General features: G+C 49.3%; 1 protein-coding gene across 1 annotated transcript in view; it reads left to right on the top strand.

Moving 5' to 3' along the window:
- lamc1 (laminin, gamma 1) overlaps positions 1 to 25,281 on the top strand; it is a 49,061-nt gene extending 23,780 nt beyond the window's left edge. Inside the window, exons 2-28 of the mRNA XM_037082942.1 lie at positions 1,822 to 2,126; positions 9,085 to 9,215; positions 10,892 to 11,058; positions 12,163 to 12,351; positions 12,707 to 12,824; positions 13,419 to 13,517; positions 14,556 to 14,692; positions 14,832 to 14,954; positions 15,807 to 15,996; positions 16,340 to 16,452; positions 16,938 to 17,159; positions 17,543 to 17,731; positions 17,816 to 18,061; positions 18,164 to 18,317; positions 18,413 to 18,555; positions 18,650 to 18,828; positions 18,927 to 19,083; positions 19,461 to 19,666; positions 19,742 to 19,821; positions 20,079 to 20,216; positions 20,304 to 20,448; positions 20,526 to 20,675; positions 21,100 to 21,214; positions 21,433 to 21,632; positions 21,739 to 21,897; positions 21,987 to 22,086; positions 22,271 to 25,281. Of these exons, the coding sequence (XP_036938837.1) occupies positions 1,822 to 2,126; positions 9,085 to 9,215; positions 10,892 to 11,058; positions 12,163 to 12,351; positions 12,707 to 12,824; positions 13,419 to 13,517; positions 14,556 to 14,692; positions 14,832 to 14,954; positions 15,807 to 15,996; positions 16,340 to 16,452; positions 16,938 to 17,159; positions 17,543 to 17,731; positions 17,816 to 18,061; positions 18,164 to 18,317; positions 18,413 to 18,555; positions 18,650 to 18,828; positions 18,927 to 19,083; positions 19,461 to 19,666; positions 19,742 to 19,821; positions 20,079 to 20,216; positions 20,304 to 20,448; positions 20,526 to 20,675; positions 21,100 to 21,214; positions 21,433 to 21,632; positions 21,739 to 21,897; positions 21,987 to 22,086; positions 22,271 to 22,527 (4,412 nt within the window). The 3' untranslated portion in view covers positions 22,528 to 25,281. The remainder of the gene's footprint in view (positions 1 to 1,821; positions 2,127 to 9,084; positions 9,216 to 10,891; positions 11,059 to 12,162; positions 12,352 to 12,706; positions 12,825 to 13,418; positions 13,518 to 14,555; positions 14,693 to 14,831; positions 14,955 to 15,806; positions 15,997 to 16,339; positions 16,453 to 16,937; positions 17,160 to 17,542; positions 17,732 to 17,815; positions 18,062 to 18,163; positions 18,318 to 18,412; positions 18,556 to 18,649; positions 18,829 to 18,926; positions 19,084 to 19,460; positions 19,667 to 19,741; positions 19,822 to 20,078; positions 20,217 to 20,303; positions 20,449 to 20,525; positions 20,676 to 21,099; positions 21,215 to 21,432; positions 21,633 to 21,738; positions 21,898 to 21,986; positions 22,087 to 22,270) is intronic.
- The last annotated feature ends 23 nt before the right edge of the window (positions 25,282 to 25,304 follow it).

Here is a 25,304-nt window from a genome sequence, read left to right as displayed (position 1 = left end):
CTGTGAGTCAGTGAACATCCTGAGCTCTGATCTGATGTGTTTGTTTCACACTTCATTAAGTTCTGGATCTTTTGATTATGATCAGTGTTTGCAACAGTGCTGCGAGTATTGATTACTTATTGATTAACAGCACCATTGTGGGCGGGGCCTTCAGTGTCACGTTTTATTGAAGGTGGAAATATCAAATAGTTCCACCTGACCTGACATTCACTCAACGTGTTGCACCAAAGTCCATTCAAAAAGTCACAAAGTCTGATGAAGAAGAAGTGATGGTTCCTGTGGCAGCGTCTCCTCCAGCTGTCTCTTATTGACAGCATCATCACTTCCTCCTCGTCTCCTCGTCCAATCAGAGCGTCCCAGCAGCCACCTGTGTTCAGGGCTGAGTCCTGTGTGTCCCCTCGCTGCTGTTTGCCTCCTGATTGCTGCGCCAACAGATGCTTTTGTCCAGTTTGTGAGGATGTGGAGGCGTTTCTCTCTGTGAAGATGACACATGAGTGTGTTCCTGCCGGCTGGCGTCCATCCTCAGCGCTCCCACGCCTCTTTATGAAACACTTGACGGCTCTTTGATCTGAAGCCAGAGGAAAGTCTTCACAGGAAAAGCTGCTTCAGATCGCAGATGTTCAGGATCACATTGGAATAAAACTCCAGACTTCACTTTACAGAAATAACATGAAAGATTTCTGCGTCTAGAAACAACTCGACCTTTGTTCTACGTGCTGACTTGTTTTCTTACACGAATCCACAGAAATCAAAGTAACGTTTTATCCGGCAGACCAGAGAGGAAGGAAGTCAGAGAGGCACAACACAAGAAAACTTTAAAACTCCTCGTCACAGAGATTCATCAGCAGTGGAGACAACAACTCCCATGATCCCGCGCTCCTTCCGTTTGAGTTCTCAAACCTGACGGAGGAACTTCTGATGTCACAAAGCACCATCATGTTAAGATGGTCATCATCCTTTATAAATCATTTTTAATGCTAATAATATTTATATTTTTGGGTTTCTTTTGCTGTCTCTGCAACCATGTTGCCCATTAATTGCAAAGCATTATGGGAGATTTCCTGATACCGTCAGTACTGTCAGATATCAGTGACGCAGTTTCATCAAGTCTGAAAACATCAACAGTTTAAAATGTTACAGCTTCTTATTAACCTTGACCCAACACACACACACACACACACACACACACACACACACACACACACACACACACACACACACACACACACACACAGGAGGATGTCGCGTGTTTGCAGTTGCTTCATTGTTTCCTGTAATAAACTGCAGTCTTTTGTTAGCGGCCCATCAGCTGCTTCACCTTTATTTGCTGTCGGCACAGAGGGGCCCCTGGGGGCCCGGGGGGGCCGGGGCCCCTGTCAGCACGCTGTTTACAGAGCGGATTCTTTGGCTGAGCAAACAGCCGTACCCCCCGCCGCCCGCATCAAACATGGCGGCGTTCCTTCTCGCTGATGGACGGCTCCTGGATGGTGCAGTCGTCTGCTCGCCGGCCTGCTCAGACTCGCCAAAAATGTGCCGAGCAGCGACGAGAGTGTCAGGAGTTAAAGGAGCAGTCCGCTTCACATTCCTGCTCCTCAGGTCTGAACTCAGCAGTTCTTAGAGAGCGTCCGTCTGTCCCGTCCACCCGTTTCCTGGGAAATCAGCTCTCAGAAACTGGCAGCAGAGATGTTTATTAACTTCAAGTTGTTCATGTTCACCTTCTCATGCAGAGCGGCTCGCTTGTGGACAAAACACTGATCGATTTTACAGACCAAACAACTTATCGATTACGTGAGAATTAACCTTCATGTCTTTCCTCTGCAGGTAAGGCCTTCGACATCACCTACGTGAGGCTCAAGTTCCACACCAGCCGTCCTGAGAGCTTCGCCATCTACAAGCGGACCAGGGAGGGCGGCCCCTGGGTGCCGTACCAGTACTACAGCGGCTCCTGCGAGAAGACGTATCAGAAGGCGAGCCACGGCTTCATCCGCACCGGAGAGGACGAGCAGCAGGCGCTCTGCACCGATGACTTCAGCGACATCTCGCCGCTCACCGGAGGAAACGTGGCCTTCTCCACGCTGGAGGGCCGACCCAGCGCCTACAACTTCGACAACAGCCCCGTCCTCCAGGTAAACAGGAAGTGGTGCTGCTGTTTCCTGTTTCTGTGAGCGAGAATGTCAAATTACTAAAATATGAAAACAGTGTTGAGTTCTGGAGCTCAACAGGAAGTGATGTCACTGCTGATTCTGTTCAGAGCAGTGGTTTTAATTTTATGTTAAAAAAAATCAAAATCTTGTTAATTTAAATCCAAAGCAGACTCAGTGATTCTCCTGGTAAAATAACACTGCAGAGATGTCACAGCTAGCTTAGCATTAGCCTGCAGACTCGCCTCTTGTGTGATCAGACGATCAGCTGACTGGTACCAGAGGAAACTCGGACAGCGTCAGACATGTTGGTTTACTTTATATGCCAGAGATCCTTTATTGATGTGTTTGTGAAGAGGGTTCACTCTGGACAGTTCAGAGGAACTGACTTTTTTAAGATGAAGCGGTGTGACTGGACGTGTCATTCTGAATCAGGTTTCAGTCTCCTGCCTGCTGGATAAAGAAAGTGCTGCTGCTTCTGTCTCTGTGACTAACATGATTAGCGTGAGCAGCAGTGAAGAACGCTCTCTGTTCTATCTTTAGGACCAGTTAAACCGTCCTCGTCCACATCACAAGACTTATGCTCTCCTCCTGATCGGTGTGTCGCTCGGCTCACTTGTTCACTGCTTCATTTCACCAGCCTTCAAGTATTTACATCAGACTTCATCTCACAGAGCGCTGGACAGCTGAGAGACGCCATGTTGGTGTGTGCAGGTTCCCCAAAGTCGGTGTTGGAAATATATGACCTTAAATGACATCAAAAGGAGCAGTTCGCCCAAAACTAAAATCCAGTCCTCCTCTCCTCCTCCTGATGATAAAAAGTCCTCCTCTCTTGATTTAAAACAGAGAAACGACCACAGAAACATCAGATGTCTCCATCAGCTCGTCTGCTGTGATCTCAGTCTGCAGGACAGAACACATCACAGCTGATCTCAGAGCAGATTTAACCTTTGTGAAGACGAGCTGTGTGATGTTGAAACGTCTTCAGGAGGAGACGATGACTCACAGCTCAAATCTTAAAACAAGACACTACATCACACGAGGTGATCTCATGTCAGCTGGATCATGTTATTTATCATAATTGATAATTATCCCTGATAATCATTAATTATTATTGATAGCCACATTTAACCTAAAACTCCCTTTTAATGATGTGTCTGCATAATTGTGCCTCATGTGATGCAGACGTGACACACTGCTGACAGATAATTAGGCAAAGTTTTGTCCGATGTCTCGCTGTCTGTTTTTACATTTTCAAACAAGTCGAGCTCCTCTGATGAAGCAGCTTCCTGTTCCCTCGTTAGCTGCTGCAGCTCGTTAAGAAGCTCTGAGCTCATCAGTCCTTATCCTCCTCTTCTTCTTCTTCTCTCCTCCTGATTCTTTTGAGGAACACACTGCTGTGATGGTCGTTTTTTTTTTTTTTCCCAGCAGTCCATTCTGCCAAGTGTTGCAACATGTTGCTAGGCGACGCCCCCGGATTTCCCACTGCAGCTCAGTTTGGCTCGACCGAGCTGCAGCTGGAAGACCTCTTCTCTTCTTCTCCTCCTTTTTCTACATGTCTTCTCTTCCTCCTCCTCCTCTCCTCTCTCTTCCTCCTCCCCTCAGCATGTTTGTGTTTCCATGTTTCTTCACTCTGTGGTTCAGTTCGTTGCTCAATAACTGGAAGCAGAAACTCTGTTTTTAAATGTTCAGAGAAACTTTAGTGTGTTGTCCCTGACTAGTGTTTCCAGAGGTGGAGGGACTGATCCTCTCCTGAGCTTTCTACAACAACAAATATAAACTGGAGATAAAGACAGAAACAGTTGGTATGAAAACGGGAGGAGGAGGGGGGAGGAGGAGGGGGGGGGCGGAAGAGGAGGAGGGCGGAGGAGGAGGAGGGAGGAGGAGGGGGGGGGGAGGAGGAGGAGGGAGGACGGAAGAGGAGGAGGGAGGACGGAAGGGGGGGGGGACGGAGGAGGACGGAAGAGGAGGAGGAGGAGGGAGGAGGAGGAGGAGGAGGAGGAGGAGGAGCAGGAGGAGGAGGAGTGTTTCTCAGAGAGTCTGAACGACTGCTCGGCTCTTGAGTCTGCTCGTCTTCATGAACCAGACGTCTTGAAGCGCGGCGTTCGGTTTCAGCCTCTGATATCTCATGACACACACGTGTCGACTGTATGTGCACGAATACGAAACCAAATACCAGAAACTCTTTTTATAATCCAGCAGACCGGATCCAGAGGATCAGATCTGACAGCTCTCTGACGGGTCGGATCATCCCGGCTGTCTTCAGCTCACTGTGATGTCATTCCTGTTGTGATCGGACTCACATCAACCTTCTTTAAGATTCAGTCACGTGTTAACATGAAGGTTCTTCCTGTTGAGCCTGATCGTGGGCTCGGAGCGGCGCTGACGTCTCTCTGTGGTTCTGTCAGCCGAGGCTCGTTCTTCTCCTCGGTGTAAATGAACAGATTTATTCTTCTCCTCGGTGTAAATGAACAGATTTATTCTTCTCCTCGGTGTAAATGAACAGATTTAGCTCTGCAGCTCTAAACTTCCTTATTTGACTCGTTGGCATGAAGCTATTTATACCGAAGCTGAGACTGTTTCAGAGGCGTCAGACGGCTGTTCGTCGCTCGCTCTCTGACATTCCTGCCGTCTGTCATCTCTGAGGTCCGAGTAGGAAATAACCACCAGCTGAGACAGTCCACCTTAACAGCCTGAGACAGTCCACCTTAACAGCCTGAGACAGTCCACCTTAACAGTCTGAGACAGTCCACCTTAACGGCCTGAGACAGTCCACCTTAACGGCCTGAGACAGTCCACCTTAACAGTCTGAGACAGTCCACCTTAACAGTCTGAGACAGTCCACCTTAACAGTCTGAGACAGTCCACCTTAACAGTCTGAGACAGTCCACCTTAACAGCCTGAGACAGTCCACCTTAACGGCCTGAGACAGTCCACCTTAACAGTCTGAGACAGTCCACCTTAACAGTCTGAGACAGTCCACCTTAACAGTCTGAGACAGTCCACCTTAACAGCCTGAGACAGTCCACCTTAACAGTCTGAGACAGTCCACCTTAACAGCCTGTTGGGCTGCAGTCCAGCCATCACTCAGTTTATTCTGTGCTGTGGTTTCCAACCTTTTTGACTTGTGACCTGTTAAAATACAGCAGCCGCTGTGTGACAAGCGTCAGATGTGTGAGAGCTGAGGTCACATCTGAACCGGCCCGATTGGGTCTCAGAATGGAAACTATTCAACAAAGACAAGATCAGAGACAAGTTCTGCTTCATAAATGATTCAAATGATTCAGGCTGATTATTTAACAGATAATCACCAAAGTGTTTGTGCAGCAGAACTCCAGAACTGCAGAATCTTTCTGATCAGAAAACAGCCCCGATCCATTTAAACCACAATATTAATTAATTAATTAATTAATTAACTTATAAAATATCATAACCAGCAACAACGTCAAAGAAGAAAGAACAGACATTTCCTGGATCTTCATCTGGATCAGCACCAGAAGTTAATGGAGTCTGTTTTGGGCCCAGACTCGTCCTCCATCTGAGTTTGGTGGAAACATGTTCTGTGGTTTTGTGTAATCCTGCTGACAAACCAGGACCTGGTAACTTGTTTGGACCAGATCAGACTCAACGAGCTGAAGAGTCAGAACCGGTCTCATCGTCGGTCCAGCTGCTCTGCTGCAGTCGGTCATCAGACTGAGCTGATGTACAAACACGTCCCCTGAATAAACAGTGTTATTTTCAGGTTAGCAACCGAGCTAACGTTCCTGCGAGGCAGCAGGCGATGACAGCAGCTGTGACCCGGCAGAGACTCTGCTGGGTCTCTCTATAGTGGGACCAGGTTCTGATCCAGTGATCTGGGATGTAACTAGTTACTGTGGTTGTCGGATACATGTAGTATCTCAGTATTGTCCCTGAGTATCTGTCTCCACAGACGGACAGAACCCGTCCTGCAGGTTGTTCCCGGGCTGCAGCTCAGTGTTTGTGATTCCCGGAGGTTCTGACGTCAGGCAGAACACATGTGAGCCGAGCCGCTCCACGCTGGCACCGAGCTGCACATGATTGATGGCAAACAAATGTTCTGTACAGTCTGAACGGCGATGACTCAGCCGAGAACCTGCCCGAGCTTCCTGGAGCTGACGGTCTGAGGGGCTGCAGCTGCCGGACCAACAGGTTTATTCTCCATGAATCATGAGGGGAGGGAGTCGGGCGGTACCGACCAGAACACTGCTGATAACGGACCAGCTGACAGAGCAGCTGCAGAGAAACCGTTCAACAATGACGCTGAACACCTGCCAGAAACTGAGCGTCCATCTGAGGCTGGCAACAGGCGGACGTCTCACTGCAGGAACACGCTGACTGAACGGGTCAACAAGAATCTGAGACTCTTCCTGCGTCCTCGCGGGTCGGCCTGACACTCGGCCCAGGAATGAACGACCCCACAGGCAGCCTGCACATGAACGAGCACTCGCCCCCGCAGATGCCTCCAGGCCGAGGCATCGGTTCAGTGCATCAACAGTAGTCAGCTGCAGCGGTTCATCATCTGATCCGGACGCCTCCTGGAGGCCTCGGGAGGCTTTTCAAGCTGGTGGAACTACGAGGAGGAGAACCCGGGCGAGATGTGGAGGACACTGGAGGGATTATTGTCTCACCTGGCCTGCAAACGCCCCCCATCCTCCAGGAACAGCTGGAGGACGTGACTGAGGAGAGAAACTGTGGCCTGCTGCCACGACACAAACCTCGAGAAGAGCAGAGAATATATCACTGAACATGTTCCTCTGAGTGCCTCAACCAGTCACACAACAGCACCAGACTCCATTCACAAATGTAGTAATTTTAAGAGTTGTTGTGTTAAAACAAACTTTATAAACTCTGTGAAACTCTGTCTCTGAATAATTCTTCATCATTTTGACCTTTTTGTAAATTCAGTAAAAGTTCTACATGAACTTGTTTCTGTGTTTGAGTAGAAACATGGAGTCTCAGTGATGGACGGGTCAGTCGTGTTAATGTGGAGTCTGAGCTGACGCACTGAGAGCTGATCGCTGATGGACTCACTCAGGACAGGTGTCAGGTGTGACGGTGTGTTCTGACAGGTTCACTTCCTGTCTCAGACTGTGGGTGAAGCGGTTCACAGTGGAGTCACAGCTCGCAGCAGCTGCTGGATCAGAAATCTGTTCCACATTCTCAGCAGTTAGATGAGGATTTATCATGAGTGTGTGAAGTCACAGGAGGCAGCAGTTCTCCTGAGTAGGTGGATAAATGTACAGTTGGTTCCACCTGAGCGTCTGTTTCCTCTCTGCACGTTTTCTTTCAGTAGTTCATCACTGTGAGAAGTTGCAGTGTCACTAACAAAATGTTCTGTTGAGCTCTGTAAACACATGTGGAGTCTGACAGGAGGCCAATCAGCTGTCAGCAGATATTTGAACAGTTTCCTCTGGAGGTCTGAAGTGGGAACACTGTAGTTCACTGGCAGCGGTCGTGTTCGGATCACATGTGGATCCACATTTATACAAATGTTCCCACTTTCCTGTGAGCCGCCGCCGGGCCGGGCTGTGGTTTCCCTCCAGTGTTGGTTGGAACTGTTTGTCTTCCAACAGCTGCCCTCTCTGCTCCACACAAAGCTTCGGCCGCCTGATAAGCTTCCTGCTGATAGTGAACAAAGCTATCGCTGGCCTTCACTCTGAGTTTCCCATGAGTCTTTGTCTCAGGAGGGACGTTGAGTAACTTTCTTTATCCTCTGTGATGAGACAACAGACTGAGCAGGTGTCCTGCAGTAACTCTCTCCATCTGCTCTCGTATCAAAATGCCAAGAAGATAAATTCCATTTCACTCCAAATGTCACACAGTGGATGTTTGTGGCGTTGCGTCACTGTTTCTCTGTTTCCCACAGACTGATACCACTTCACTGTTTTCAGAGCGATGATCCAACTTCTGTACGATTTGAGGAACTTTATTATCTGCAGACCGTCTGACACCACATGTGTGTTTTATGAGCGGAGCGGCTCTGAGGACGGCAGCGCCGGCCCGGTCCAACACTGCGGTTCAAAGTGAAGCAGATCAACGGCTGACGTCCACGTTCCCGTCAGGACGTGTCAGAATGACCTCTGACCTCTTTGTGTAGCGCCGCCAACATGTTAATGTGTGTTACACTGATCAGCAGAGATCACTGAGAGCCAACTTCAGTCTCTGGACTCTGAGCCTCACAGCTGCTGAAGACTTCAGAGGTTCAAACTGCTTCAAACTAACTAACAAGTCACACAATCAAACTGTTTGTTTGTGTGGTGGACAACATGGCGGCTGCTCTTCACTGAGTCCCGACTCCTCGTGATTCTCTTCATCCTCCCAGAGCCACAAACTGGAGACTGTAGATACAGTTTCATGCTGTGTGTGTTTAAGACTGAACGACAAAATAACCTGAGATCTTATAATGAAGCGTTCGCAGTCAGGTTGTGCTGGAGGATTATCGTGGATCGATAACTTCACCATCACCGTGTGTTGATAGACGTTCTCAGTCAAATTCATCTTTACTTTATTGTGTGTTTTGTCTGTTTCTGGTCAAATAAATCTGTGACGTGAGCGTCTGGAGGACGAGGAGAGGCTGTGAATCTTTTTCACATGATTGTGTTCAGCAGTAATAATCACTGTCGGTATCAGTAGCAGCCAGATGCTAGCTCGCTATCAGCTCAGTGTTTCTGCTGCCTTCTCTTTATCGGCGAGCAGTGTTCAGGCTCATTATCACCTCCTGCTGTAACGAAGAGAAACATTTAGAGCTGCTGTATAATATAATCACATGTCATAATGTTAACACAGTATTTATGTTTCAGTTTTCTCAATCTCACACTTTCTGTCTGATGAGACAGAGGAAGCTCTGCTGCCCAGCTGCAGAGTTTGTGTCTTTACTGATGTCCTGATGTCTCTAACGGCGTCCATGTTGTGTCTCCTGCAGGACTGGGTGACGGCCACCGACATCAGAGTGACGCTGAACAGGCTCAACACGTTTGGAGACGAGGTTTTTAACGACCCCAAGGTCCTCAAGTCCTACTACTACGCCATCTCTGACTTCGCTGTGGGAGGAAGGTAAAGAGTCAAGAAAGATTTAATCTAATTTAATTTAATTTTGCAGCTCTGCGTCGAGGTTCATAGCGTGATGCATCAGACCACACTGCTCTGATTACAAACCACGTCTGCAGAAATGAGGGATTTTCTTGTTTACTTCTGAGTGAGAACAAGTTCCAGCAGCTGTCTGAGGTTCATGAACCTGCTCACACAAAGAAGACTCTCCTGAAGGACTGAGTGTGGTCCGGTGGTTTTGCTGGTCCTGGTCTGGATGTGTCACTGTGTGGTCTGCTTCCCTGTGGCCTGAACAGGAATCCACACAAGAACTGGTCGTCCTGCACGTCTGGAAAAAAAAGGTTTCGACAGGCATTACAAGAGTGTTCAACAGGCTGCTGCTGCACAGTCTCTGCAGCCATAATCTGTTTGAAATGTGGAGCAGATTTCCATTACACTGCCAGCATTCCTGGCATTCCTGGCCGGCAGGGCTGGATTACAGGGAAACCGGAATGGGGCGGACCGACCGCCGTGACGGGCGGAAGAAAAGGGAAGAGTCCTGAGCCGGAGCACCTGTCAGATCTTCAGAGTCCAACCTTTATTTGTCCAAGGAGGGTCTTTACCTCCATCAGCTCCACCCTGGTGTACCTGAACTTGTTCACCTGAGCAGGACGACCAGCTCACGTGTCTTCACAGAGCAGCTCGCTGCTGCAGCATCAGACCGGATTCTTCTGGGCTACTCAACAACGCTTTAAACTTCCGGCTGTGACGGACGTTAAACTCGTGGTTGAATCGTCACACGGCGTCCTGAACAGCCAACAGTCCTCAGAGCAAACTGCAGGTTCTGCTGTCTGGAGGTCTTCATGTTGGTGGCTTCATGTTAGTTTGTGAATGAATGTAGAAAGTAAGAAGAAGACGAGTTGTTCTTCCAGTCTGATTATGCAGGTTCCGCTTCAGAGAATCTCATCCAACAATCTAACAAAGATTAAAATCCTGAATGTTGCTCATGAACCACAAAAACCCTCTTAAACAAACGTTATATTCTTCAGTATCAGAAGCATGAATAATACCTGTTCATGCTTAAATACCTTGTTTGTGAATCTGCACAGCTGCACAAAGTGTCAAATGTTCCCTTTCCTTTAATCTTTAATCTTTTAATCCTGCCTGAAAGTACTTCATAATATAAACCTATTCTAAAACTGGAGACAGTAAGTCCTGTCAGTTATTTGGTCCAGCTTGTTGGAGCTCTTTGCAGCGGTTGGTGTCGACAGCCTCTTTAATGCCTCAGTCTTCCTTCCTTGCAGTCAGTTTTTCCACGTCTCTCTGCCAAGAAACACCTGAGACAATAACCAGAGGTGGCTGCTGAGCAAGTCCTGTCCTGTAGAGAGAGGGGCTCCTCACCCCGAGGACGTCCAACAAACCTCCCTCAGAGACACAAAACCTGTATCCACTCCGCCCGCTGGTGTCATTTTAAGAGTCAATATGATATAAATCTGAAGTATTTTTAAAACAATGTGGAGAAATTTGTGTCACAGTTTCAATCCGTTTTCTTCATCTGTAGAGTTGTGCAGAGACCTGGAGGTTGTACTGCTTGTGAAAATTGGATATTGTCGAGTGTTGTGTTCTCCAGGTGTAACAGGTGTGTGTGTGTGTGTGTGTGTGTGTGTGTGTGTGTGTGTGTGTGTGTGTGTGTGTGCCATCAGGTGTAAGTGTAACGGCCACGCCAGTGAGTGTGTGAAGGACAGCCGACAACAGCTGGTGTGTAACTGCAAACACAACACGGAGGGCGACGACTGCAACGTCTGCAAAGCGTTCTACAACGACCGGCCGTGGAGGAGAGCGACCGCCGACAACCCCAACGAGTGTCTGCGTAAGTCTGCTGCAGCTACGACCGCTTTACTGCATCTACGACCGCTTTACTGCATCTGTAACTGCTTTACTGCATCTACGACCGCTTTACTGCATCTGTAACCGCTTTACTGCACCTACGACCGCTTTACTGCATCTGTAACTGCTTTACTGCATCTACGACCGCTTTACTGCATCTACGACCGCTTTACTGCACCTACGACCACTTTACTGCTCCTACGACCGCTTTACTGCATCTGTAACCGCTTTACTGCACCTACGACCGCTTTACTGCATCTGTAACTGCTTTACTGCATCTACGACCGCTTTACTGCATCTACGACCGCTTTACTGCACCTACGACCACTTTACTGCTCCTACGACCGCTTTACTGCATCTGTAACCGCTTTACTGCACCTACGACCGCTTTACTGCATCTGTAACTGCTTTACTGCATCTACGACCGCTTTACTGCACCTACGACCACTTTACTGCTCCTACGACCGCTTTACTGCATCTGTAACTGCTTTACTGCATCTACGACCGCTTTACTGCATCTGTAACTGCTTTACTGCATCTACGACCGCTTTACTGCATCTGTTAACTTCCCGCTGCTCTCAGGACAGTGACAACTTCTTCTTCTGCTGCTGTTACTAATAACTAATAAAAAAGACCAGCTGAGCGTGTCACAGTTTCCTCCACAGTAACTGATCCCAGATCCGTCTGGATGTGGAAAGCATAACATTAATCATGAGGGTCTCTGGGGATTGTGGGAGCTGTAGTTCCTATATCACAGTGCAGATGCATGACTAACTGTTGAGGGAACACGAGTGTTGTTCTTCTCCCACAGTCGAGCTAATCCGTCCTGCAGCTCACATCAGCACAGGAAGCTGGAGGAGGCTGATCGTATGGAAACAAACTCTCAGTTACATGATGACGTCCAGCTGAGCCGTCGCCTCGTCTCACCCTGTTCCTAACTGCTCACTGAACCACCGGGCCCCGTGAACCACCGGGCCCCATGAACCACCGGGCCCAGTGAACCACCGGGCCCCGTGAACTGGACTCACTAACACAAAATCAAATGTTCATCAGTAACACTGTGATTGTAAAACTGTGTCTCTCTCAGCCTGCAACTGTAATGGGAAGAGTTCTGAGTGTTACTTTGACGCCGAGCTGTACCGGGCCACGGGTCACGGAGGTCACTGCAGAAACTGCGCCGACAACACCGACGGGCCAAACTGTGAGCGCTGCCTCGACAACTACCACCGAGACCAGAGCGGCAGCCGCTGCCTGCCCTGCGGCTGCAACAGCGTCGGTGAGAAACCATCCGATTCAGAATTCTGTTGAGTTTATTAACTGGTTCTGACTGTTTACTTAATATAAGAACCCAAAGTGCGTCAGTGTGTCAGTCTGGTGTTAAAGTGGTGAAACTCTCAGCAGAATCTACAGTCAGTGAACAGTCGAATGAACTTTGTGGTTCTGGTGGTATTTTACTGAGCGCAGCAACAAACCGCAGCTTAATGTGAACCAGCTGTTGTCCCAGTGACACCGGTTCTGTTCTGGAACGGTTTGTTAATGGGAGCTGATTGTTTGCACATGGTTAAAGGTTAACGTGTGTGTGTGTGTGTGTGTGTGTGTGTGTGTGTGTGTGTGTGTGTGTGTGTTCTCAGGCTCAGAGTCTCCTCAGTGTGACAACAGAGGAGTGTGTGCATGTAAACCAGGTGTGACCGGAGAGAAGTGCGACCGCTGCCAGCCGGGGTTCCACAGTCTGACGGAGGCCGGCTGCAGGTACGCTCCACCTCCAGCTGCTCCACCTCCAGCTGCTCCACCTCCAGCTGCTCCACAATACACTCAAACATGAATTTAGTTTGGTGGAGCTGTGTGACAACGAGCTCTCAGAACCTGCTGGTCTCACAGTCAGTCCAGGTCCAGTTTAAAGGAGCAGTGCAACACTTGTGTAAATCCTCCACATGCTCCCAAGAATCAGACGCTTCGTCTGTTTCCTCGTTTGGATCGAGGGAGTAGAAGCAGCAGAAATGACGCACAGTGTCGGCAGCTGTAGTTTATTAGACTGATGTTGATTCCTTCTGACTCCTCCAGAATAATAAACAGACAGAAAACATCTCATCATCAGAACGAGTGATTTACAGTTCAGTTCAGAGAGACAGCTGCACTCTGAGCGCCCTCTGCTGGTGTCACACTGAACACACCATCATCTGCTGCACCTCACCCTCCTCTCCCTCCTCAGACATCATCATCATCATGTTCATCATCATCATCACGTTCATCATCATGTTCATCATCATCATGTTCATCATCATGTTCATCATCATGTTCATCATCATGTTCATCAAACACTTCCTGTCTCTCTCTCTCTGTCAGGCCGTGTTCTTGCTCGCCCTCTGGCAGCACTCAGGAGTGTGACGTCAACACTGGACAGTGTCGCTGCAAAGACAACGTGGAGGGCTTCAGCTGCGACAGGTGACACACACACACACACACAGAATTTGTCAGAATCATTCATTTACATCGTTCACTGATTATTGTGATCTTATAGAACATGAGACATTAAAGGAACAGTAACAATCTGGAGAAACAACCACAGAAACTTCAGATGTCTCCATCAGCTCGTCTGCTGCGATCACACATCACAGCTGATCTGTGGAGGTTCATGCTAACAGTGTTAGCTCAGCAGCTACACTGACGATTTCAGGTGTAAATAACATCTGGATCGCAGCAGACGAGCTGTATGGAGACATCTGATGTATCTGTGTTTCTCTGTTTTAAATCACGTCTCAGCTGCTTCAGTTGTTCAGCAGAACGCTGCAACTCTGTTTTACTGTGAAGCTCCACAACTGTTCTGTTCTTTTGGGTGAACTGTTCCTTTAAAGCTTGTAGCTGATGTGACGTTTATATTATATCAAAGATTTACAGCATGAGCAGTGAATTGAACAGAGCACAGACTCGACCTGTGTGTCAGCTGCTGTCGTCTCCATCTGGTTCTCACACACACTCACACACACACTCACACACACACACACACACACACACACACACAGTCAGCGGCTTCATTTACCTGTCAGCAGGTTTTAATGAGCCCTCTGATGTTCAGTATAATGGTGCTTTCTATATGAAGGGACGAGCAGCCGTCACATCAGACTGTCGACTTCTCTGACGTCAGCCGTGATTTATTTTCATTAAAGTTTCATTACATGATTTTCCAGCTTTCAGAAAATCAAATGACGCCACTAATACAAAAGTTCTGAACTGGAAAAAACACACAAAATCCTGAATGTGACCGTCTGAAAGTGACGAATGAATCTCAACACGTTTAATGTTAGTCAGGAGAAATGAAAAGGAGGAAGTGGAGTGAGCGGTCAGGAGTCACCTGAGCTCCTGCAGACAGGATGATGGAGTGAAGCAGAGTCATCAGGTGACCTCTGACCTCTGTGCTGATGTGAGCAGAGCAGCTGAGCTCCGAGCGACGACAGCTCACATTTTGCCTCATGTGTTCGTCAGGTGTAAGCTGGGTTACTTCAACCTGGACCCCAACAACCCTCAGGGCTGCACGCCCTGCTTCTGCTTCCAGCACTCGTCTGTGTGCGACAGCGCCGAAGGCTTCAGCGTCCACACCGTCAGCTCCTCCTTCAGCAGAGGTAACACCGCCTGCAGGCCACACGCAGGGAGGAAAAACCCACAGGAGGCGTTAAAACACAGGATGTGTGTCGCTGCTGCAGAGTAACATGTAGTGTGTGTGTGTGTGTGTGTGCGTGTGCGTGCGTGCGTGTGTGTCAGATGACGAGCAGTGGACGGGTCAGCAGCGTGATGGCTCCAGTGTCCCAGTCCAGTGGTCTCCCAGTGGACAGGAGATCTCCCTCATCTCAGAGGACTACTTCCCCATGTACTTCATAGCCCCAGGTACACACACACACACACGCACACACACACCTGTTCTCCCTGTGGTATGATGACTGTTGGTTCTGGTGGTCCAAAACTAACCCCGGCTCTCCTGGTGGATCTACGAGGACGTTTCTGGACAGGGGGGTTGGAGACACGTCAGCAGCTGATGAAGCTCTCGTCTTCACTGTAACTCAACAGGAGTTGAAGTTATGGCGAGCGGCGAGTCGCGCTGGACGACTGATTTGTGTAAAAGAGTTCAGACGAACAACACAATGTTTCCCACAAGTCCTCAAAACGTCCTAAAGTCACTGAACAGCGACATCATTAAACAGTCTCAGTATTTGGTCCTCGCCTGGTTGGAGGAACTCCACGTCAGTCTGCTGCTGGAGCTCAGGCTTCAGAGAGTTCAGTTAAATCAGAGATGAGAAATGATCCGTGCAGCTGTTGATCCTCAGCTTCATGCTCACGATGAGCGGACGACATGACGCAGCACTACCAGAATGCATTGCACATCTTTCTACACGACGATGAGCAGCACGGGTGGATGGGACAAGTCCTGGCTGTACGTACGTCACATGACTCCGCTGGGACAGAAGACACAGACACAGCTGAGGGACGTAGGACGCAACGTTTCATCACCGCGTTCTCGGAATTAGACGATGAAACAGTTTGAGGTTTCTGAAGGTTCTTAAGAATCAGAGGTCTGTTCAGAGCAGGAAGGTTCTGAATCCACTGACAGGACGGACCTTCACCTGAGGGGACGTTTAGACTTTGAATTTAATCTTAATGTTAATCTCGATGAAGATCTAAGTACGACTGTCAGACTTTGTGACGTCAGCTGTGTGTTTCTTCTTCTTTCGTGCGTCACAGAGAAGTTTTTGGGGAACCAGATGTTGAGTTACGGACAGAACCTGAGTCTGAGCTTCCGGGTCGACCGGCGGGACACTCGTCTGTCGGCGGAGGATCTGGTCCTGGAGGGATCTGACCTGAGGGTGGCCGTCCCCCTCATCGCCCAGGGCAACGCCTACCCCAACGAGAACATGCAGACATACGTGTTCAGGTGAGACCCGACAGGCTGCAGGATTATCTGTGATTAGACTTCTAACGATAGTTCTGTTCGTCCTGATAATCTACATCTGGATTGAGCTCATCTCTAGTCACAATCTGTGTGTAGATTATTTTGAATCATCTGGATTATTCAGATTAAAGTCGTAGTCTGTCACCATAAACTCATCTGATAATCACGAGATTCAGATTTTTGTATAATCTTTGTTTCTGATTTAAAATTTGACAGATTATTTTTTATAATCTGGTTTAAATTAGACTGATGTTGTAGCCTTCTGATGATGATGAGGATGATGAGGATGATGAGGATGATGATGATGTCGCTGTGTCTCCCTCAGGCTCCATGACAGCACTGACTACCCCTGGAGGCCGACCATCAGCCACGCCGACTTCCAGAAACTTCTCCACAACCTGACGTCCGTGAAGATCAGAGGCACCTACAGCGAGAGGAGTACGCACACACACACGCACACACGCACACACACGCACACACACGCACACACACGCACACACACGCACACACACGCACAAGCACACACACAGACGCACACACACGCACAAGCACACACACAGACGCACACACACACGCACAAGCACACACACAGACGCACACACACACGCACAAGCACACACACAGACGCACACACACACACACAAGCACGAGCACACACACACACGCACACACACGCACAAGCACACACACAGACGCACACACACACGCACAAGCACACACACAGACGCACACACACACACACAAGCACGAGCACACACGCACAAGCACGAGCGCACACACAGACGCACACACACACACACAAGCACGAGCACACACGCACAAGCACACACACACGCGCGCATGCACACGCACACACGCGCACTCACAGGAGCACGCACACACATCAGTGTGGGACATCAGTTAATAGTGGTTTGTCTCTTCAGGTGCTGGATATCTGGACGATGTCTCCTTGGTGACGGCGAGGCGGGGTCCAGGTGTTCCAGCCCGCTGGGTGGAGCAGTGCACCTGTCCTCAGGGTTACCAGGGGCAGCACTGTGAGCAGTGCACTCTGGGATATCGTCGCGCCCGTCCAGAGCTCGGCGCCTTCAGCCCCTGTGAGCTGTGCAACTGTAACGGACACAGCGACGCCTGCGACCCTCAGACAGGTAACACACCTGGTCACAGACAGGTGACACGCCTGGTCACAGACAGGTGACACGTCTGGTCACAGACAGGTGACACGTCTGGTCACAGACAGGTGACACGTCTGGTCACAGACAGGTGACACGCCTGGTCACAGACAGGTGACACGCCTGGTCACAGACAGGTGACACGCCTGGTCACAGACAGGTGACACGCCTGGTCACAGACAGGTGACACGCCTGGTTACAGACAGGTGACACGCCTGGTCACAGACAGGTGACACGCCTGGTCACAGACAGGTGACACGCCTGGTCACAGACAGGTGACACGCCTGGTCACAGACAGGTGACACGCCTGGTCACAGACAGGTTTCTGACTAACCTCTGGTTCCTCTCCATCCGTCCAGGTGCGTGTGCCTGTCAGGACAACACGGCCGGTTTGAGCTGTGAACGCTGTAAAGACGGTTTCTATGGCGACGCCACGCGGGGGACGTCAGGTGACTGCGAGCCCTGTCCCTGTCCGGCCGGAGCCACCTGTGCTGTCGTGCAGAAGACCAGAGAGGTGGTCTGCACCAACTGTCCTGCAGGAACCACAGGTACACACAGCTCACCTGCACAGATGACACCTGTCACCTCACCTGTACATGATTCTAATAGTCTCTGATGTCACCCGTCCACAGGTAAGCGCTGTGAGCTCTGTGACGACGGTTTCTTTGGCGACCCTCTGGGTCAGAGCGGGCCCGTCCGAGCCTGCCGCGCCTGCAAGTGCAGCGACAACATCGACCCCAACGCCGTCGGCAACTGCAACCGTGAGACGGGAGAGTGTCTGAAGTGCATCTACAACACCGACGGCTTCTTCTGCGACCGCTGCAAGGATGGTTTCTACGGCAACGCCCTCAGCACCAACCCCGCCGACAAGTGCAAACGTAAGAGGTCCAGAAAACAAACCGGGCTCGTTTGTTTCTGACTGACTTTGTAGAAACACGGAAGCTGTCACAGTCCTTGTAACTCCTCCTCCTCCTCCTCAGCGTGCTCCTGTTCTCCGTCCGGTACCGTGGGTCGTCAGACGAGCTGCTCTCAGGTCACCGGTCAGTGTCAGTGTCTCCCCAACGTGGCCGAGCGCGACTGCAGCTCCTGCGAGCCGGGCTTCTTCAACCTGCAGAGCGGCAACGGCTGCGAACGGTCAGATCATCATCATCATCATCATCATCATCATCATCATCATCATTGTGTGATTCCTTGCGTCAGTCTAAACTTTAGTCTCCGCCTCTCCACAGGTGTAACTGTAATCCGATTGGCTCCACCAACGGTCAGTGTGACATCATCACAGGACAGTGTGAGTGTCAGCCCGGCGTCACCGGCCTCCACTGCGAACGCTGCGAGGTCAACTTCTTCGGCTTCAGCTCGTCTGGATGCAAACGTAAGAAATCACTGCAGTGATGGTGATGTCACAGTGATGTCACTGTGAAGTCAGAGCGTGTTTGATAACTCCTCCTCCTCTGTGTGACCTGCAGCCTGCGACTGCGAACCTGAAGGCTCTCAGTCGGGTCAGTGTAAAGAGGACGGGCGCTGCGAGTGTCGGCCCGGCTTTGTCGGAGCTCGATGTGACATGTGTGAGGAAAACTACTTCTACAACCGCTCGGCGCCGGGCTGCCAGCAGTGTCCGTCCTGCTACGGTCTGGTCAGAGACAAGGTGAGGTCGACAGCTGCTCGGTCAGACACGTCAGCTTCACAAGGAAGTTTACCTGTCCGGGACAGAACCGGTGCTCAGAGTCGTGTTTGTCCCTCCAGGTGAACCAGCAGAGGCAGAAGCTTCACGACCTGCAGACTCTGATCGATAACCTCGGCTCGGGTCAGGACACCGTCAGCGACAAGGCCTTTGAGGACCGGCTGAAGGAGGCGGAGCGAGCCATCCTGGAGCTGCTGGAGGAGGCTCAGACCAGCAAAGGTAAGACGGTCAAGGTCCAAAACACCAGTTCACCAGCACCACAGGGGGCCGCCGCAGCTTCACAGAGGGTCGTGATGCTTTATTTATCTTAAGGATGAACGAGCTGCATCGACCGTCAGTCGCTCTGTACGTCAGGGAGTTAATTCATGACTATGAGCTTAATTCAAAAGTTGGATTGAATTAAAGACATCTGACTGTGTTGATGTGACACTTTATCAGCTGTAACTGTTGCACATTGAATATAAGATAAAGTACATAAAGTGTGTGTGTGTGTGTGTATATCATATAATCCGTTATTCAGTGGTAGAAAAGGTGTTTCTGTTGGTCTGAAACACGCTGTAGAAACGATTTGTCCATCGTGACCTTTGACCCTGCAGACGTGGACCGCGGGCTGCTGGATCGTCTCAACGGCATCAACAACACTCTGACCACTCAGTGGAACCGACTGCAGAACATCCGCAACACGGTGGACGATACCGGCACTCAGGCCGACCGCGCCCGCAACCGAGTGCGAGACGCCGAGAGCCTGATCGACCGCGCCCGGCAGGAGCTGGACAAGGCCAAGGACGCCATCAGCAAAGTGGTGAGTGATGTCACTGTCGTCACGGTAACTGTAAGAGCATGAGAGCTGCTTTAACACAGCTGATGTCGTCTGCAGGATATCAAACCGCCCAGCGGCACCGGAGATCCAAACAACATGACGCTGCTCGCCGAGGAGGCCCGAACGCTGGCTGAGAAGTAAGACTGAGCCGACACACGAACACATTTGTTTGTTGGGCACATTTAATGAAATATGAATTTATTCACTGAGCAGTTTATTTATTTATGTCAGTCCTCGATATAAACTGTCTCCTTCCTGTTGCTGATCTGTTCTCTCATCAGTTATAATTAATTTCTCTCCCAACAAGCAGCTTCTTCTGCTCAGTCTCACAGTTTTGAAGGAAACGCTGACGGTTGAAGAGGAATCATCTCCTGAATCCGTGTTTATTTTTCAGGCACAAGATAGACGCCGACCAGATCGAGAAGATTGCCAAAGATGCCAACGACACGTCGACCAAAGCGTACAACCTGCTGATGAAGACTCTGGATGGAGAGGGCAAGACGAGCCAGGAGATCGACGAGCTCAACAAGAAGTAGGTCGCACAGACGATGAGGCTCTGCTCAGAGTTCCACACATTTACCTTCACGGTTTAATCATCTGCTCTAATCACCGTGTTCAGGTACAACGAGGCCAAGGAGCTGGCCAAGAACCTGGAGAAACAGGCCAACAAGGTCCGGGCCGAGGCGGACGAAGCCGGAGACAAAGCTCTGAAGATCTTTGCCAACCTGACCAGCGTCCCTGTGTTAGACACCAAAGCTCTGGAGGTGACTCGACTGACAGGAGACGATTTGTGTAACGTATGTTCTGATTGTAGATGACTGACCGGCCCGTGTGTTTTCAGGACGAAGCCAGTAAGATCAAGAAGGAGGCGTCGGACCTCGACAAGCTGATCGATAAGACGGAGAAGGAGTACAACGACCTGAGAGACGACCTGAAGGGCAAAGAGCAGGAAGTCCGCAAGCTGCTGGAGAAAGGAAAGAGTGAGCAGCAGGTACATTGACTGTGTTCACCTGGCTGCCTCCCACACGTTGATATGCTAAGCTAAACGCTGCTAACACAGACAGAAGCTGATATCAACCTGAACATCTGAAAGTATGAAAGTATTTTATAATGTTGACTGAAGAAGAAGAAAGAGGAAGCAGAATGAAAAAAAAATGTTCAACTGATCATCCAGTGAAGCAGTAACACAACATCACCAGACTCCATTAACAAATTTAAGAGTTGTTGAGTTAAAACAAACTTTATAATGTTGTGAAACTCCGTCCCTGACAGATTCTCACTCATTGTGTCCTTCTTGTAACTTCAGCATTAAATCAGAGGCTGAAGTTGTTTGTCTCCTTGTAAAAAGTGTCAGTTTGTGGCAGCAATACTATTGTTTTGTTGTTGACGTCTGGTTTCCTCTTCCTGTCTGACAGACGGCAGATCAGCTGTTAGCTCGAGCCGACGCTGCCAAAGCTCTGGCTGAGGAGGCAGCGAAGAAGGGCCAGTCCACCTTCAGAGAGGCCGAGACCATCCTGAACGACCTGAGAGGTACGACACACCTGCTGACACACGTCTACCTGCTGCTCTCAGATGTATTACTGTATATGATGATGTGTTAGGACTCAGGGAACGACGACGATGATGATGATGATGATGATGATGATATGAAGAAAAGCTTTGTATTCTCTAAACGATCTTTTGAGGGATTGTTGTTTCGTCAGGACTCAGCTCCTGATATAAACCTTTGCTTTCACAACCTCCTGCAGACTTTGACAAGCGGGTCAATGACAACAAGACGGCTGCCGAGGACGCCATGAAGAAGATCCCCGCCATCAACGCCACGATCATGGCCGCCAACGAGAAGACTAGACAGGCGGAGGCGTCGCTGGGAAATGCTGCTGCTGATGCCAAAGAGGCCAAGGAAAAGGCTGAGGAGGCCGAGAGGATCGCCAGCACCGTGCAGAAGGTACGACTGGACCGGAGAACAGCTGCTGTCTGCGGTGAACTGGAAACATGGTGATCAGGTTCCTGTTTTTATCCCCCTCACTTTAATCCAACCTGTTTCCTCTCAGGGCTCAGCCAAGACCAAGGAGGACGCGGAGAAGGCCTTCCAGGACACCAACAAGCTGGACGACGAGGTCAGCGACATGATGGACCAGCTGAGCGCCGCAGAGCAGGAGCTGGCCCGGAAGAAGGCCGAGGCCGACCAGGACATGATGATGGCGGGGATGGTACGAGCGGTCATAGACACAAGCCGTCAGGGTGACATCAGCCTGAAATCAGTTTCTGTGTTGCATCAACATTGTTTCCTGTCCCTCAGGCGTCAGACAACGCCAAGGAGGCAGAGGACAACGCCCGCAAGGCCAAGAGCGCCGTGAAGACGGTTCTGAGCACCATCACCGCCCTGCTGGATCAGCTGGGTAAGAACACTGAACATTCGTCCCCACAGGAAAATTCAACCAGTTCATTAAAGTGTTCAGGGTCGTGTGATTGTTCTTAAATCTTCCTCCTGAGTTCATCTAATAAACCCTCCTGGCTCCGTCTGATTGGTTCTGACTGATCATGACATCAGAAATCGCTTCATTTCCTCTGTTCTCTCTCCAGGAAACATCGACAAGGTGGACCTGAGCAAACTGAACCAGATCGACGAGTCCTTGAAGAGCGCCAAGGGCAAGATGGCCAACAGCGAGCTGGACAGGAAGCTGGTGGAGCTGAACGACGTGGCGCGGACCCAGGAGGACATGATCAATGACTACGACCGGCAGATCCGCGAGATCCGCGCAGACATCGCCAACCTGAACGACATCAAGAACACGTTACCTGAGGGCTGCTTCAACACGCCGTCACTGGAGAGGCCTTAACCCCGCCCACCTCCTCCTCCTCCTCCTCCTCCTCCTCCTCAACACTCCCCTTCACGTCTAACAATCTGGCAAACACGCCAACTTTTACCAAAACAGTTTTTTAAACTTTTACGTTTTCAGATTCTTGTCTTTGTTTTTCTTTTTCAAGAGAGAAGCCAATATTTCAGCCTCGTTCACGGTTTTTAACAAGAGAAGCAGCTTTTATTTTGTGTTCTTCGAGACGCAGTATCATGGTTTCGGTAGAATGAACTAAGCGGCGTAGAGAAGCCGTGCAGAGAGGTGGACGAACCTCAGAGAGAAACCAGAACCACAAACCCGACGTGACTGCACCCGTCTGCTCGCAAGAGGAAGTGTCACCGACACAGAAACCACACAGGAAGTTCCTCTTCCAGGAAGTTTCAGCTTCCTGTGTCTGACCAGCCATTACCCATCATGCCTCGGGACACCCCAGCTACTTTTCCAGTTTTCAGCTGTGAGAACGCCGCCATCCTCCGTGTTCTCTTCTTCATCTGTAAACCAATCGTGTCTTCAGAAACCACACAGTGAAGGAATCCTCTGGTTTTTCTGACCCAAAGCTACGAGCCCGACTCAAACAAACCGCAGAGGAAAAGTGTTTTATCTTCTTCAGCAGTATTCACACCTGCAGCAGGTCGTGTTGTTGAGCAGAGCCACGCCCACTCCGCTGCTCGCTGAAGTCTAGTTCCTGTGAGATGTGATTTCATCTGGTCTCACCTCCACCTGTAGGACTTCAGGAGCTACGGAAGCCCGAGAGGAAGAGAAGAAAAGCTTTTAATCATTTTCTCTCTCGTGTTTGTGACCAAACAGGGAAAAAGTTGAGCCAGGGTCATTTTTAAATCTAGTTTCATCTCTGAGACGAGCGTTTGTTTGTTCTTGAACTGCCAGGATTGATTATTAAATATGAAACTGCTTTTTTCCCCAAACTAGTTAATTATCATTGATTTGTGGAATTGTGCAATTTTTGATTTGATTCTGTCGTCACACCAGAGGACACAAAGTGTTTGTAGATGATTTTGTTGCATCATTATTTGTTCTGTCGGTGAAAACAAACCAAAAACACACTTTGTGTTCAGCGCGGCTCATTCTTCCGTTAATAGAACTGGTTTGAGCAGCAGGTGAAATAAACCTCCTGTTGTTTTGTTTTCAGAATATGATGCAACTGCCTCACAAATAAGAACAAAAATGAACCTGTCAAAAGTAAAAAGAGAAGAAAAAGAAGTAAATTGAAAGTTAATTGTTGACGGTGAAACAAGTGTTGGAAGTGATCCTGGGAAAACTTCCACGTGTGTCACAGATTGTTGGTCCTGCAGAATCTTGTGTTCGCCCGTTACGTCACAAACTGAGGAGAGAAAATCATTTGGCTCAGACTCGGGTGATGATCAGTTTTGTGTGATTCTCCTCTCGGGCGTCTGTGTGCGTCTTCAGATCGGCTCTGACCCGTTTCACCTCGGTCCAACACCGTTTGGCGTCCTAATGTTTTCACACTACAGACGTCGTGTCGTCGTCTCCAGAAGTCGCTGCTTGTCGCTGGTGTTTTATCACATTAACATTTTCTTCCAGGCTCAATCAACACTATGCAACTTTGTACATTTTGCGTAGCGAGAATTTTATCTGATACACTGGTGCTAATAATTATTTCAAATGTTATATTTTTGTGTGAATGTTTTTTATTATGACATAGAGTGAGGAATTTGTTATTTGTGTAAATATATGCTAAAATGATTCAGGACTGGCTGATTTTCAGATTAAAACTCCAACATGCAAACAGCCACGTTAAGTTCTATCACAATCAATCAACTGAAACCTCCAGGTTAAATATATATAAATATCTATGATAACGTCTGTGGTATGTTATTATTATAATATGCTTGCTTGTATACAAGGCTCAGTGTTGCTGCCTCATAGCGATGCCAACATTTCATGTGTTTTATTGATTCTGTGGGTTTTCACACATTGATTAACTGAATATTTGTGTCTAGTTTCTTTGAGCTTCGACCCTTTTTTTACCAGTCAGGTCCTGATGATGTAAAGAGGGCGTCTCCGGCCTCACCGGCCGTTTTACTGAATTTATTGGGAGATGATGAGCTCAGTCACATGTTGCTACAGTAGTTACCTGTTTTAATTAGTGTTTTGTGCCTTAATATAAAGTTCAGTTGTAATCACAGCCCCAGCGAGGGCGTCCATGTTTTATTTCACAAAGATTTTCCTCGTCGTCTTCGTTCCCTCACGCCGTCTCCTCGGGTCGGAACCAGAGCAGGGCTGCTTTTTGGTTTTAAATCAGGTCCTGAACAGAAAAATCTCCAAGTAACAGTCAAACACAACCAGAGTTCAGAAAATCAGCCAAAAATCAGATTCTCTGACAGATGGAACCTGAACCTGTTTGTCTGCCCGGCGACAGAACCCTCTGCAGGTGAACTGGACTCACTCACTTGTTTTTGTCACCCGCTGTTTTATTTCTCTCCCTCCATCCAGACAGCCGCTCTGCAGCCTGTGCAGCACAGACGTGATGTATAAACAGTATTTTAAGTTATAATGTACCAGTTATTGTAATGTAACCTGTTGTCTTAGATGGCGCTGTGTGTGCTGCACAGCCTGCAGGACGACTCTGCAGCTCGTCGTCTTCTGTGGTGGTGACGTCACGTCTGCAGCCCTGCGACCGCCTGAGGGACCCTGTTTGTTCACACGTGCCTGTAAATCCAAACTTAACATTTGAATAATAAAAAATTACTACAGGAACCAGAGTGTCGATGAGTCGTCTG

The sequence above is a fragment of the Acanthopagrus latus genome, chromosome 21 (genome assembly GCF_904848185.1).
Source record: "Acanthopagrus latus isolate v.2019 chromosome 21, fAcaLat1.1, whole genome shotgun sequence".
Taxonomy (NCBI): Eukaryota; Metazoa; Chordata; class Actinopteri; order Spariformes; family Sparidae; genus Acanthopagrus; species Acanthopagrus latus.
Note: the sequence above shows the minus strand (reverse complement) of the source record. Positions and strands in the feature narration are given on the sequence as shown.